This window comes from Aspergillus niger, assembly GCF_000002855.4.
Source record: "Aspergillus niger supercontig An08".
NCBI lineage: Eukaryota > Fungi > Ascomycota > Eurotiomycetes > Eurotiales > Aspergillaceae > Aspergillus > Aspergillus niger.
Genome location: NT_166524.1, coordinates 2409049 through 2424057, shown reverse-complemented (window position 1 = coordinate 2424057; position 15009 = coordinate 2409049). Strand labels below are relative to the sequence as shown.

Here is a 15009-nt window from a genome sequence, read left to right as displayed (position 1 = left end):
CCACTAACCACCTGCAAGCTGTGCCTATGGCTTGCTTTTCTATATGTGATCCGATATTGAAGGAGAGAGTAAATGTTGTTAATCGCATAGATAGCCTTGTTTAGACTACTGGCGGTAGTTCACTGCGACATTGAGCCGCGTAGATGACTTGGCGAGCGATTGCCCAGACTTTAACTCACCGTTCACTTTACTTTGTAGCTTCAATAACTTATGCATGGCAATCTTCGGGGTCCGGCGATACGGACTACAAATGCACTAAACAAAGAATAGGTTTCTCCGAGCTTGCTACGATGCTATAATCAATCGCCGCCTTCAACCGTATAGACTCAAGAGACAATTGTATGAGGTCAACTGGAGCTCATAGATCGGCTTCCAATATACCCGGAGAAAACTAGACTGCGAAACCCGCGAGGACGATTTCGAGTCTAGATTCAGTCTGGCGACAAGGCAAAGGTGATGCGGTTCGTATCTGCTGCCCGACTCATGGCACAATCTATCCATGGGTCTTGAGTATCGCTCGGAGTAGAGTTTGTGGAAGACATGGATGTGATGGCATTAACAGTATCATGGGTGAGTCTCCCACTTGCCAATATGGTCCATGTTGACAGGATTGGTTCGGTATTCCCGAATACCACAACTGGTGACAGTAAAACTGAAGTTATTCTAGATGTAGTGAAGAGACGAAGTGTGTAGAGATGCTGATGCATCATTGGAGGTTTATCATGTGACATTGTAAATTGTATAGCCAAGCATAGACCTTGAGTACAAAACATACGCAGCCCACCAGTCAACGGCTCGACGACTCAACGTTACTACTTACTAAAGAGGTAGTTACACGGCGATGGCTCAGTCTAGGCCAGGCTCCCGTAAGTAAGTCTTCGGTACTGCGTCGTAATCTGGGGTCTGCGGGAATGTTCCACCAAGATTTGCATGGCATTTTACTAAGGAAATCACGAGACAGGTACGAAGCTCCTGAGAAACGATCAGGCGTAGCGCAGCTCCAGAGTGCTTGTGAAACATTGGCAGGTACATGGCTTTACAAGGCCGATCTTGGTGACGTTTCCACTCTTGCATTTTCGGTCAACGTAGTTCAATGGAGAGTGGTTCCCTCTCGTGGCTTGTGAGATGGCGGTCTTGGCTTCGTTGGTGAGAGAATGCCACGCTACAATCGGTTGGCCGAACGGAGAAAATCCGCACTCGGTGCTAAAATAGTACCCTGGCACAGATGATGTACTGTAAGATGGGACACCTCGATGATACTGGGTTTCGACTATAGTTAGTTTATCGAGTTGTTTGCGGTACCCCAAACAACCTTAATGGGCTGCGCTATCGAATGGCGATAGAAGTCGCCAGGTGTTGGGGATGGGACAAGGCCTGGAACGGGAAGATGATGGCTAGTAGAGTTCTCCGGAGTGGATCAGAAACCGTCAGCCTCATTGAATTGAGAGGGAACCATCGTAGCCACATATGATGTATGGGAAACTCAAATGGCGGACAAATTGGACGTATAGCATGGCTCGGTTTATAAGGGTGGTGAGGTGAGGATGCCTAGTGTGACTGGACACATGAACGGAGAGGAGCAAAGAAAGGAATGGGCGAAGCAGGCAAATATAGAAGCGGACTGACTTGAATGCGCCCGACTCTTGAAACACCTGGGTTAACCACGTTTGATTGGCAGACGGGACGATGATCGGGGAAAAGGCTGCGGACGAATGGGTGGCCCGGACGGCATATCTCAAACCACCTGGATGGGAAAGGGTTGAAACAGGATCTTCAGGAATGTAGGTAGATTGGTTCCTATGGAGAGGGAGGGGGGGAAGTGCTGAGGTCATTCGGAAGGATCGTGTCTCGACAGGGAGGTAAGGGGAGGGAAGAAGGAGGCAGAGCACGAGAAAGTCAAAGGGAAAAAAAAGGGAGGGAGTAAGATGGGGATGTGCAAAGTGGGAGTAGATGATGATGATGATGACTCGGTCGGAGTTTGGCCCATCCAAGATGGATGGATGCTTTTGGATACTTTGGATTTTCTGGTTCTCACACCCACCCATCCACGCCCACACACACAACACGCACGCTCTCTGTGTCCATCTCCTACTTGAATCTACGACGGTACTAGACAATAGAAAGTAGTAAGTACCACCGTCGTACTTTGCAGGGAGGGATGGGGCAGTGGATCCCTCCCACACAGTTCAAAATACTACTAGCCACGCAGTTGATGCCCAAGTGGGCTGGACTGGTCATGTTTTTGAGACTGAAAACGGAGCCGTCGCCATGATTGGCTGCGATGCACGTCAACTGCAGCTTGACCTGGCAGTCAAGTGACGCTGCTGTTCTTTAGCTGTGTTTCTGTTCTTTCATCAGCCCATGGCCGGGTCTGTCTGTCTTGTCCAAGAGTCTTCGTTGTTATTACTGTCAAACTGACTGACCTACTTCCCTTACCATTCCTCGCAAGGTCCATCGCAGTAGTTTTTTCGGATTGCCCGGTGCGATCCAAGTAACTACTACTACTTACTTCCGGCTACTATACTTTCTACTTTCATTGTATTGTGTGTTACACCTCCTGCTTACTACTTCTTACTGTTACTCCCTGCCTACTCTATACTTCTTACCCAATCCAGTCAATTGAGACATCCTGTCTCGCTTTCATTTTACTCCCCTTTGCTCTGCCGTCACATCAACGTGCAGGAAATATGCTGATAGCACCGTTGCCCTGCTACTACATGTGACAAAAACACCCTGTGTTGGTGTTAAAAAAATAATTAATCCCCTAAAACCAACAAATAAAAACAATCCAATTGTGCTCAATGCAACCTCGCAAAATCCCCGGGTGGTTCTCTTTCTCGTTTCATTCTTAACCTTCCATCCGCTGGTTCTCAGGTACTACTACTTTCCACCTTCTGCTTTAAGCACCAGACAACCGGGTTCGGCGATGCCTGGCGTGGCCATTACCATGGATATCTGGTCTTCGGGCCATGGATCTCTACACCAACAAGCCGCTATGAACTCAATCTCGACATCATCAATTCCCCCCGGTCTCGACCCTGACCCTCTACAGTTATCTACCACGAGTCCGGCCATGTGCCAGCCCGCATTTCCAGGAACATTGTCCCTCCACCACTATCGCAAACAACTCTCCGACGGCGACTCCTTTGTCTTTGAAAGTCAAGAGGGACACATCTTGAAGCGCAAGAACGCCGCTTTACACCTCAATCAGACCCCGATGTATCCGCATCACTCCGCGCATCCGTTCTCCGTGTCGTCCGCGGCATCGAGCCCTCCCCCGCTATCCCCATCTTACTCGCCGAGCGCGATGAGTGAGCAGGGACCAGAGAGTCTCTGTGGCTTCGCTTGTAAGTGACGATGGTTTTGCATGCGAAAGTTTCATGGTAGACCAGGATACTGACAGCCATCCCAGTGTCGCCGAATGTAGAACTACATTCGTCGGACAGCCCGGTATACTCAAGATCGAACCCCCACAGACTATTGGTAGGAAAATTCCTGGCAGCAATTGCTTCTCTCCTGTTAACATAAGGTATATAGGACACATTTCGGGACAGATTGGAGAAATATCCGGATTCAAATCCAGACCAGGAAGGCTCCTTTCATAAGCACACCCGCACCCGCTCTGATTCGATCCTGTTCAACATGAAGAATCGAACAGCAACCGTCATTGATCATGGCACGTCGTTTGAAATCGTCAACCCTCATGAATCCCTCAACTTCGCTCGAATAGTTTCGTTTATCGAAGATGTCGATGCTTATTCATCTCGCGACTCGACCGGCCACCATCGGGAATCTTACATAGAGACGACTGAAGAGCGGCTAACGATATCTGAAGAGGAGTATCTTCGGGCCATTGCCCCATTGAGTCCTGCACCGGAGGAAGATGAACAGAAAGTCCACGAAGAGCTCGTGGGCGATACTCCGCACCAGCCTATACCATCCATCTCGGAGCGCCTACAGAACAAGGGTTCCGAAGATATGGAAACCCAAGACTCACGATCCCTAAATTACACGCAACGTCGACCGCCGCCTTTGCGACCAAGGGCTTGGACCGATGAAAGCGATCTGGGGGAGCCGGGCTCCCCCATCCACGAAGACGGTGATTATCCGTCGCCAATGTCCTTTGCGCGTCCATCCACGGCTCCGTTTCCAATTGACGGACAGATGTACCCAGCATCGCCAGTCTCACCCCTAGCAGGGTACTACGACATGAATCTCTGGCATGAAGGTTCTCCCATTCAAGATAGACCAGGCTTACCCCATCCGCTGTACTCGAACCCTCCATCCCCCTACGCCAGCCCGTCACCGTTCCCATCTCCCCATCAGGCGCAAAATATCCACATTCACCACAACATATCCAAACGATCGCTCGAAAAACGCAAAAAGAACAACAAGGCCAATGCGGGGCCACTAAGCCCGTTTAAAAAGCTTTACAGCATGTTTCGAAAGAAACGGCAGTAACGCCAACCCGCTTCTGCAGCAACACTCATTCGATACCCTCACCGCTCCTTCGGCTCCTCTCGTTCTTTGATTTGTTGCGCCCGCAGCAACTTCAGCTCTACTTTATACTATCGTCTACGCCACTTTCTCTCTATATGCCGGATCCGCTGCTTGCTTGCTTATCTGCTGCCTCGTCTGCATGTGCATATGCAGCATCCGTACATGCAGATATGCAGCCATGATTGCCTGATTGCCCCATTTTATTGATTGATTGACTGACTGATTGATTGATTAATACTTCATGAGCCACACGTATCCTACTTACCCTCCCCACCGAGACATGTTCCCTGCCCATTGCTCTCTACTGTGGTCTCCATCTCCGGGATGTTCCTTTGACAGGAATCCCGCAGACTTGGGTTATCCTTTTCCATTGTTGATATTGAAGACTGGGTTATGATGCACTGCAAATAGATCTCTTTCTTGTCTTGTTTTTAACTCTCGTCACTGTTGCCGTGAACCTTTTGCAAGCTTATATTCCGCTACGCTTCATGCTATATGCTTCTATTGTATCACCTATGGTTTATAGTATGGTTTACCACTACTACCAAGACTGGAAACACAACGGGCTGAGATGCAAGTCAAATCCAATCCAATCCGACTTGATCGGGACACGAATCGCTTATATGATGCACAATAGTAAAACCACCCAGTAACGGTAACGATAAGGTTGATGTGTAGGAGAGAAGAAAGAAGTAAATATTTACAGGTGTAAAACTGAACTAATACATGGTAGATACTCGGGACACCACACAAGACGACCAAAGAAATCAAAGCAAACCAGACAAGTAAGACAAAGTAACCGGGTACACAATCTGGGTATCTTTCCTTCTCAACGCGCACACAAAAGCCCGAACCCTGAGGGATGACGATAGATCCAACAAAACAAACAACAAGTATATCATCAAGAATATGAGAAGTAATACAACAATAAGAAGAAGAGAGGATAAGTTGAAATATGGAAGAAATGAAGAAAAGAAAATTGAAGAGATGATTACTCCTCCGGCCCCTGCTCCACCATTGACGCCAACGCCGCACTCACAAGGCTCTTCCGTCTCAGCCCCTGCTCGTTCTTCTTGTGCATATCTCGCGACGAGCAGTGGTAGCTCTTCTCGATGCGATGTGACGATGCCAATGCACTGACGCTACTCTTCCGACGTGCCCGGGTCTCCGGACCAGCTGATTCCGCTGACGCCGTGGAAGAGGGCTGACCACGGAACCGATTCCGCGACAGAGTCAGGGCACGTCTTCGCGGCGAAGACTGCGGTGGCAGCGAACTGGGGTGGTAGTCCTCTTCACAGATGGAGTCCCTGCACATGGCCGAGCGCATGATCTCGTCATCGGACACCAGAGCACGACGAATGGCTTCTACATCAGACTGATTGCATTGCAAACGGGAGATCTGTTGTCTTTGAGCGCGGACGGTCCAAGCATCTGATGATGGAGCGGCCGTCGTGGCGTTGCCGTTGCCGCTCAGATCAATGTTATCGGCTGCGGGGAAGTCTGCGGGCACGGAGGTAGGGCTCAGGAAGGGCGAGCCGGATTGTGGAGAAAGGGAACCCGAAGTCAGGGACTCGTCATCGTGATCTGTGTCTGGCGGGGTGAGGACGTAGCCCGGGAACTTGGTTGAAATGCCCAGATCCGATGGGGTTGGAGAAGCGGGACGATCGAAGCGACCGGCTTCTTCGGGCTGCAGGCCGTTCGGGTTTTGAAGGGTGTGCTCGTGAAGTTTCCGCGTCAGAGTGCTGATAGACAGCCGCTTGTGATCGTAGGCAGAGAAAGGCACGGACGTGGGTGGCTGTTGTGTGGAGCGGAAGTAGGAGGAGCGAGAGCGAGACGCGGTCCGGGGGAAGCGATGGGAGCGCGGGGAGGGACAGCGCGACGACATGGGAGAGATGAGGGAACTGTCACTGTCGACCATGAGGCGGTCGTCGCCATCGAGCGCCAGGCGCGAGGGCCTGGTGGACGACGGGGACGAGAAGGAGAAGTCCTCGAACATAATGGCGGAGTCTCTTGTCTTGGGGTTGGATTCAAGACGACTTGGGAGGATCCAGATGATGGTTTTGACAATATCTGGCGGAAGTGCGAGAGAACCCTGCGAGGCCTGTTTTATCCGGACCAGATGGTAGAAATGGAGATGGTGGTGGTCGACGGATAGGCGATCTGGACGTCAGGGGAGCCCTGGGAGGAGGCGAGGGAAGAGAGAGCGCGCGTTCCCGAGTTGCAATATAAGGCGAAATCGCACAGTGGCCAATTCTCGTATCGGGTGGGTGCAAAAAGGGACACGGGGTCTAGTCTGGTAGACGGAAGGGCTAGAAAAGGGAAACGAAAATTAGAAATAAGAAAAGAAGGGAACGGATTAGGCACGTCGAGTGACGGTCGAACCTTGGGATGAATCTGGACGGACGCCGTGGGGAAGCGCCGCAGGGAATCAATCAACGGCAACGGTTGGGGTGTGTGGATCAAGAAGGGAAAAGGAGAAAGGGGAGAGAGAGTTGGAGGGGAGGAGTGAAAGAAGTAGGGAATCACCGACTGGAGCATGTTTCCAGGCCATGTTAATAATCATAATAAAAAATAATAGTTAATAAAGGAGTAATGCAGGCCCCCTTTTTCATTAATCACCATATTATTGTTGCTATTGCTTTTGTCGCCATGGCCAGAGGAAGTGGCAGTTTGTATTCCGTGCACTTTGGCATAAGAGAAGAAGAGAAGGAAATGGAGAGGGAAACTGAATTAATTCTCTTGCTGTCCTTCTAGAATTCCCGGTTAGTCCAATTAGTCTAATCCCTGTTCGGCTCTAGCCGGCCATGACTCAGCCAGTCCGGCGTCTCTTCGGCTTCTCCTGCGTGTCTCAATCTCCCTCCTCAATATCCTCAAATCCCTTCATCCTTCTCCCCATCGGCTGCTTCTTCCTTCCGTCCTGTCACCATTTGTCATTTCATCCTTGATTGGTGATTGCTAAGATGTGGCTTGCATTATTCAAACTTCCTGCAGTTGTGGTGCACATGCACACTTGAACAACATGCCCTCCCAGAGGCAAAATGGCCAATAAACCCGGGCGGGAATCGCCACCAACCAAGTTCACCATCCTCTGGCTAATCCACTCCTCTAAACCTGGATAGGCTCTAGGGGCTGCCGGTTCGATTCCACCGACCCATCTCCAAGTGGTCCCCCTCCAAGAGTCTCCGGCGTGCTCGCCACCCAAACCGGTTAAACTTTCCACCAACTCGGAATCTCACTTGTCTCCTGCCAACCTGACAACTCTATCTAATCAACCTCGGTGAACTAGCCGCCGTTATACGTTGTCGCTCACCACCGTTGTTACTATTGACACTGTCGCAAGCCTGTTGTGGATGAGACCGTGCCATGGTTACTACTACAATGACTGTCCTCGAAGGACTGTTTAAGCTCACCCGTGACAATCTGGTTCCTCGATCGTGAACCTTGCCCGTAGTTGATATTCGTCGATCTATACCGGACTTCCTCCCCACAGTCATTATATTATACCCCAACAATGCCCCAGAATTGAAGATACGGCACTCAGGTAATACAGCAAATGTGATGTTCAACCTCAAGCACAAAATAACACCATGTGGGAGTTCTTTTCGCAGAAAACCATCTTCGTCACCGGAGGCACGGGCTCCTTGGGCACCGCAGTAGTCCTGCGGCCGGTCTCGCAGGCTCGCCCAAAATGTATATATCTCCTCTGCCGGGAAGGCAAGCAGTAAACTCTACCACATACAGCCCCCGTAACGTGTAAATGAATCCCTGTGCTGATCTCCATCTCTTTTCCAAACAGTCGGGCCGCACAAAAATGGCAAAAGACCCTCCCCAAGCCCATGTCCGACACACTAATCTCGTCGGACCTGATCACCTATCTGGACGGCGACATCCAGAAGCCAGATCTAGCCCTTCCCCCTCAACCTCGCTTACACTCCTTAAAAACCACCACCGAGATCATCATCCACGCCGCCTCATCCATCAACCTCGTGGACCCGCTCCACAAACTATCCCAAAGCATCATCGGCGCTACCGAACGGCTTGCCCACTTCGCGCTATCCTGTCCCCACCTCCACCGCTTCGTGTACATTTCCTCTGCCTTCGCGAACAGTCTTTACGCGGAAGCCTCCTCCCGGGCCGCCGTCGATGTTTCGGTCCGAGAAACGCTATACCCGCTTCATCAATCACCGTCATCCTCCTCCCCATCCATCTCCACAGCAACAACCTACAAAGAGCTCCAATCCCGAGGTACAACCACAGAATATGAGTCGCAGCCACACGATATCCCCTGGCCCTACGCCTACGCTAAGCAACGCTCAGAGCGGGTCCTCCTCCAAACCTTTAACCATGACCAAAACCACAACCATAACCATGTTGCCTTCCCCAACAATACGCCCATCCATCTTCGGCCTGGCCCAGAACTTCCCTTGCCGGGGCTTCAGCCTATCCTTATGAGCACCACTAACCACTCTAGCAACATTGGTATCGCTTACCCCCTCAATCCGGTCCCAAGCCGCGACACGCGCCAAGACTCCCGGCACGGGAGCTACATCGGACGAAGTGCCCGGGAACGTGGTTGTGGATGCTGTTTCACCTTGCCTACAGGAGTGATGGCATCGTGCACTCCGCCTGCGGTGATCCGGGCTGGTACGCATTCAAACTTCGAAGAGCTCTGCCGGCAACACCTACCGTGACAACCTAGCCCGACATCACACCGCCCGCGGCGAAGCAGCCATCAATATCGGCCTTGGTGTCATAGTGGATGACGGCTTTGTAGCTGAGGCGCAAAATTCATAGATCTGTAAACCCCTCAGTGCCGACACCCTGTCGCGTATCACACGGGACCAATTCTTGTCCTCTTGGAATATTACTGCGACCCTTCTCATAAACCCACTCTTATGAACTGCTACATTATCTTTGGAACCCACCCCTTCAGGAGATCTGTTGTCTGAATAAGCTAGGCTGGATATACCAGTCTATGTTCAGCTTTCTGGTAAGGGGTTAGCGGAGGGACATACCAGGCGGTGCGGGACGCTGATCCTGGGGCGAGTTCGCGCAGGCGCGGGGCTTTGATTGCAGTGACTGAGCTTATATGTTAGTGAGGACTTTTTCTAGATTAGGTGAGGGAGATACGGACTCCATTCCCACAGTTGCGACCGCGACAAAGTTTAGGGGCCCTCTCGAGTTTACAATCGAGCGACTACTTATGGGACCACTACTGCAAGGGAAAAGGATATCTTGATGCTACGCTCCCACAAAAACACTGGAGCCGGATGTAACAAGCTGTTGGAAGGCTAAAAGGAAATCATATTAAACTAGCAATCCAACCTTGTGGAGGATCTTGGAGTAGTAAATCAATAGCAACAGTGGACAAAAATTCTCGGATCCCAAATAAGTGTAGCAATCGACCCAGGGTCTATATCTAACAGCGTAGATAGAATCAAGTCATCCTGTCTTTTTATGGGCTACCGTGTTAGCAAAACCCCTCCTTTTTCGTGTTCCTTAGGCTAGGCTCTTCTCTGTTGCGGATACCTTACCTAGGAATATCTCAGGCTTATTCAAATATGAGTTTGATACGACCGCGGTGCTCATGAAGTGCTCTGAGAAGAGGCTCGATATCAGGATGATTATGAATAACACAGTTAAGCTTATTAGAGTCAGGAGCACTAAATCAGCATAACCGACCATGTTAGTCATCTATAATTCTGAGAAAGGGAACCAATTTGTCATAGAAACACAGTGAATACATTATATGTTCTGAGGCCCACATAAATCCAAGCAACAGAACCATGATTAAAACAAAGACTGTGAATATCTCCATGTCTGCATCATTCAGGAACGGGATTCGGAATGAAGGATAACCGAAAGTCGGTTTGGTGAGTGAAGGACTGCTTGCTTTCATGATCTGAGCTTCTGGCATTTTTTGCTCCATGGTCTGATTTGCTTGCAGTGTCATGTATCTGAGGGTGATAGAGATAAATAATTTAGAAAGCAGAAAGAAAGAATCTCAGGAATAGAAATCTATACTCACTAGTGTAGCTAATACTGATGCGTGTAAGCGGGAATTTGTTCCAGCAATTACATGTCGCTGACTATAGCTAGGCGTTCTCCGTCGACGCCATCATGATCGATGACAGTGAAGCGGCAGTGATCTTAACTTTTATAACTTCTTGCACCTCCTCCACGGTACCTCAAAGCCTTCTACATCATACCCCAGGGCCACATTACTGGCTTTTAAGCGTGAAACAGTAGAGTTTAAGAATTTTAAATTCAGTAACTACTACATATTTGTCTACTACTTCTTCTAGAATTGTGACCTTTCTCGATATAAGTAAGCAGTTATTACATTTAAACGAACCAAAGAATCAAACTAGGAAGTAACCAGTAACCAGTAACGAAACCAAACTCAAACTAAGTAGCAACAATCTCTACAACTAAGTACTGACCCATTATAACAGTTGTTCCGCCGCTTACCCTTTTGGCAACAATTGACACAGCAACAACAACTACTACTGAACATCACCTAGCGCCGCAGAATGCCACCCAACAAGCCCGAAACATTCGAGAGCAACGAGCTAACAGGATCTGAACTCTTGCTATCATCATCATCCTTGTCGTCATCCTTATCATCGCCATTACCACCACCACTGGAACTGCCTTTGTGTGGACTGGAGCCGTTGTTGCTGCCCGTTTCGTTGACATAGATGCTAGAGCCGCTGCCAGTGTTGGTGCTTCCATTGTTGTCGCCGCTGCTGCTGTTGGTATCAAATTCGTCGGGCTTCTTACCGTTCGAAGAAGAAGAAGTCTTGCCATCTGAAGAAGGATCTCTCTTAGCCAACATTCATAGTTATGCCGCTCGGCATCAGGTATGGGATGAATGATGATAGCTGGGGCTAGTGGCTGGGGCTGGGGCTGGTACTGGCATAGCCCGACACCCCGTTGCTAGAAATCGCTAGCGAGATACTGGAGGTTGAGCTTATGCCTGTACCACCACTGCCGCTGCTTTCATTCTGTGTTGGGGTGATGGTGATGACCAGGCTTGTGCCCGAGCCAACGTTGTCAGCGCCGGTGCCCTTACCGTTATTGTTGCTGCCGCTACCATTGCCATTGCTACCTCCAGATCCGCTGCTACCTCCAGATCCGCTGCTGCCTCCAGAGCCGTTGCTGCCTCCAGAGCCGTTGCTGCCTCCAGAGCCGTTGCTGCCTCCAGAGCCGTTGCTGCCTCCAGAGCCGTTGCTGCCTCCAGAGCCGTTGCTGCCTCCAGAGCCGTTGCTGCCTCCAGAGCCGTTGCTGCCTCCAGAGCCGTTGCTGCCTCCAGAGCCGTTGCTGCCTCCAGATCCGTTGCTTCCAGAGCCGTCGTTGTTTCCAGAACCATCGCCTCCAGAGCCATTGCTTGCAGAGCCATTGCTACCTCCGGTTCCGCTGCTGCCTCCAGAGCCGTTGCTTCCAGAACCATTGTTGTTTCCAGAGCCATCGCCTCCAGAGCCATTGCTTCCGGAGCCATCATCGTCATCATCGCCGCCGCCGCCGCCGCCGCCGCCGGAAACTTGATCAATGGCTCCAATATCTCTTTTTTGAGTGTAACCGCCTCCAAGAGTTAGAAGCCCGACAGACTGCTCATCTTGTATACCGGTCAGCACAATATGCTCCAATCTCATATCATAATATGAACGTACACTTGCGGGAGTCCTAGCCTGCAATCCAACAGTATGAGCTCCAACAGGGGAGGCAAACAGCGAAGCACTGGATAGAGCCAGAGCCAAGATGGCTGTGTGTGTATGAGAAGGCATCGTGCTTAGGGGACAACAGAGTTAAACGAAGATGTAGGCAGGAATGTTCGTTCTAGTAGAAACTGGAGGCCTCGGTGGAGACCATGAAAATCTTAAGACGAATTCGAAGCTGGGGCATAAACGTGACCCGGTTTAGTTACAGGTCTCTCACTTTATAGGTATCTCCTAACGACTTACATTTTATCGTGATGGCGCCAAGATTTCCCGAAACGGCCTGAGCAGACCAGGTGAAGCAACGTTCTGGGAGATGCTTGTTACACAATTGATGGCGAATTGTCGATATGATTCGAAATCTAGATGTACCCTGAATTCAACCAACTGGACCTATGTGCACCGTGGGGGTCCCCATACGGGCTCCGCCAGTTTGGGCCCAGAAGCGTGTGTGTGTGTGGGCTGAAGTTACATGGTGCAGGAGGGAGATTACCCAAATGTCAGTCCAGAGTAGTCGACACCGTTCAGCATAAGCTTGTGGCCAGATAGAGCTTGGCACCATGGACCTTGCTCTGGGCCCTAAATGTACGAGAACAATTTGCCAGCATGTCGGCTTTAATCTCCATCCACACATGATTGGCTGAGTGCTGTTAACATCTCAGACAGGGACGATGCCGGGAGAACGGTAGCATTCTTGTTGTTGTTTGTGTAACAGGCATCGCCAATCATTCGCATCTCTCCACTGGGAGGTTCTAGCCTTCTGCTCGGGGCGCAATAAGAGAGTCGAGAAGGAGTGTACAAGATCGAGGGTCATGACTAGCTATATTATACGGTAATATAGTGAGTGCGTTGCATTGATAACGATCCCACGCGAAGCATTTGTAAAACAGCGCTCTGATCCCGGCAATGTAGCCTTGATGTTGCCTTGCCGGCTGTTTCTCCGGAAATCGCCGGAGGGATCTCTGGGTCCTCCGTCCCTACTGATTTAGTAGGGCAGATGGTTGCAGAATGCGGATGAGACAGCATTTTTAACTTAATCCGGGAAGTTTTCTTCGTAGGCGTTTTAGGTGACGACGCACGTGCGCCCCTCATGTCAGTACTATACTGCGAAGTTGATAACGAGTAGGTAACAGTCGACGAAGGAAATTATACGTTAGTATCATTGTTGTAATAACATGAGTCACGAGAAGTGGTGGATGAGATGAAGTTTTTGGGCGGTTGGATAGTAAGAGAGGAGTGAGTATGAGTGAGTAGTAACAAGGTTAGCTGGGAAGGGAAGGAGCGACTCCGACTGGCTTCCCCGCATGGCTTCAACTCGGCCAACTCTTTCTCTCGGACTCTATCGCCTCGCCTTCCCTTCACTACCCCCATATAGACACCCTTCTCGCTACTATTGTAAATTACAATAACAGTCATGGCCTCTCTCCTCAAGAAACCATTGAAACTGGCCCTGATCCAACTGGCCTCAGGTGCGTACGACTGTGATCTCTCTCCGTCCCCGCCTCCCTCACTCCCTCCAAGTTGGCCCGAAATGAATCCTCAGAGTTGATGATCTTTAGGCGCCGACAAAACAGTAAACCTCGCACATGCTCGCTCCAAGGTTCTCGAAGCCGCCAAAGCTGGTGCCTCTCTTATCGTCCTTCCGGAATGTTTCAACTCTCCCTACGGTACTCAATACTTCCCAAAGTACGCCGAGACACTGCTTCCTTCCCCACCCACCCAAGAACAGTCCCCTTCCTACCATGCGCTTTCGTCCATCGCCGCAGAAGCCAAGGCCTACTTGGTGGGTGGTAGCATTCCGGAACTTGAGCCGACCACGAAAAAGTACTACAACACCTCGCTGGTGTTCTCCCCCACCGGTGCCTTAATTGGAACCCACCGCAAGACTCATCTCTTCGATATCGACATCCCCGGCAAGATCACCTTCAAAGAGAGCGAGGTCCTGTCCCCTGGTAACCAGTTGACTGTCGTCGATCTGCCGGACTATGGGAAAATCGGACTGGCTATCTGCTACGATATCCGCTTCCCGGAGGCCGGCATGATTGCGGCTCGGAAGGGCGCCTTCATGCTCGTGTACCCGGGCGCATTCAACACCACCACGGGTCCGCTGCACTGGTCGCTGTTGGCTCGTGCTCGCGCCGTTGATAACCAGGTGTATGTGGCCTTGTGCAGTCCCGCTCGAGACATGAGCGCCTCGTACCACGCCTATGGTCACAGTTTGGTTGCGGATCCGAGCGCAAATGTGTTGGCTGAGACGGAGGAGAAGGAAGACATTATCTACGCGGATCTGGATAACGAGACGATCCAGAACACGAGGAAGGGTATTCCCATTTACACGCAGCGGCGGTTCGATTTGTACTCGGACGTGAGTGCCGACAGCAAATAGCCCTGCATTTCGCATTGAGTCCGATGAATATATGCTGCGAGCGAGTCATAGCCTAGATTGTAATTGAACGATTCATGAACCTAGTCCGCGACCGTTAGCCTAATTGTCCCGGAAGAGCGTGACAGTCCACAGTAGGAGAGTAGGAAAGCAAGCAAGCAAGCCTGAAGCGGGATTGATTGTTGCCTCAGGCGATGGCACAGTTAGCTGCGGGAAGGTATTCACGTGCTGGCAAAATGGACGAATCAGGGTGCGCACAGGCGATAAGCGAGCCGCACTGGAAAACCCACCAGCACTGCGAAAAAACACCATCTCGAAATCTCCTCATCCTTGACAGTCGACGACCACTGCAGCCCACGACAGCCGACACTTCTGTCCCTCATTCAGTGAGTGAGATCTTTCCGCAAA

General features: G+C 50.7%; 6 protein-coding genes across 6 annotated transcripts; 4 read left to right on the top strand and 2 right to left on the bottom strand.

Annotated features, from left to right (window-relative positions):
- Window positions 1-591: 591 nt before the first annotated feature.
- Window positions 592-1124, top strand: An08g10200 (hypothetical protein; the record flags this gene model as incomplete). The annotated part of the gene is made up of 3 exons (XM_059749356.1): window positions 592-685; window positions 828-870; window positions 962-1124. The coding sequence occupies 3 exons, from the start codon at window positions 592-594 to the stop codon at window positions 1122-1124; spliced, it is 300 nt and encodes a 99-aa protein (XP_059601253.1).
- A 1823-nt stretch (window positions 1125-2947) lies between these two features.
- An08g10190 (uncharacterized protein) lies at window positions 2948-4461 on the top strand (the record flags this gene model as incomplete). The annotated part of the gene is made up of 3 exons (XM_001393090.3): window positions 2948-3347; window positions 3413-3483; window positions 3538-4461. 3 exons carry the CDS (start codon window positions 2948-2950, stop codon window positions 4459-4461), a joined length of 1395 nt encoding a protein of 464 aa, XP_001393127.3.
- Window positions 4462-5078: 617 nt separating this feature from the next.
- An08g10180 (hypothetical protein) lies at window positions 5079-6496 on the bottom strand (the record flags this gene model as incomplete). Its single annotated transcript, XM_001393089.3, has 2 exons — window positions 5079-5219; window positions 5540-6496. 2 exons carry the CDS (start codon window positions 6494-6496, stop codon window positions 5079-5081), a joined length of 1098 nt encoding a protein of 365 aa, XP_001393126.3.
- Window positions 6497-8188: 1692 nt separating this feature from the next.
- An08g10170 (uncharacterized protein) lies at window positions 8189-9294 on the top strand (the record flags this gene model as incomplete). Its single annotated transcript, XM_059749355.1, has 3 exons — window positions 8189-8253; window positions 8297-9144; window positions 9200-9294. 3 exons carry the CDS (start codon window positions 8189-8191, stop codon window positions 9292-9294), a joined length of 1008 nt encoding a protein of 335 aa, XP_059601252.1.
- Window positions 9295-11020: 1726 nt separating this feature from the next.
- On the bottom strand, window positions 11021-12287 carry An08g10160 (hypothetical protein; the record flags this gene model as incomplete). Its single annotated transcript, XM_059749354.1, has 2 exons — window positions 11021-11310; window positions 11486-12287. 2 exons carry the CDS (start codon window positions 12285-12287, stop codon window positions 11021-11023), a joined length of 1092 nt encoding a protein of 363 aa, XP_059601251.1.
- Window positions 12288-13632: 1345 nt separating this feature from the next.
- On the top strand, window positions 13633-14604 carry An08g10150 (uncharacterized protein; the record flags this gene model as incomplete). The annotated part of the gene is made up of 2 exons (XM_001393086.3): window positions 13633-13687; window positions 13778-14604. The coding sequence occupies 2 exons, from the start codon at window positions 13633-13635 to the stop codon at window positions 14602-14604; spliced, it is 882 nt and encodes a 293-aa protein (XP_001393123.1).
- Between the last annotated feature and the right edge of the window lie 405 nt (window positions 14605-15009).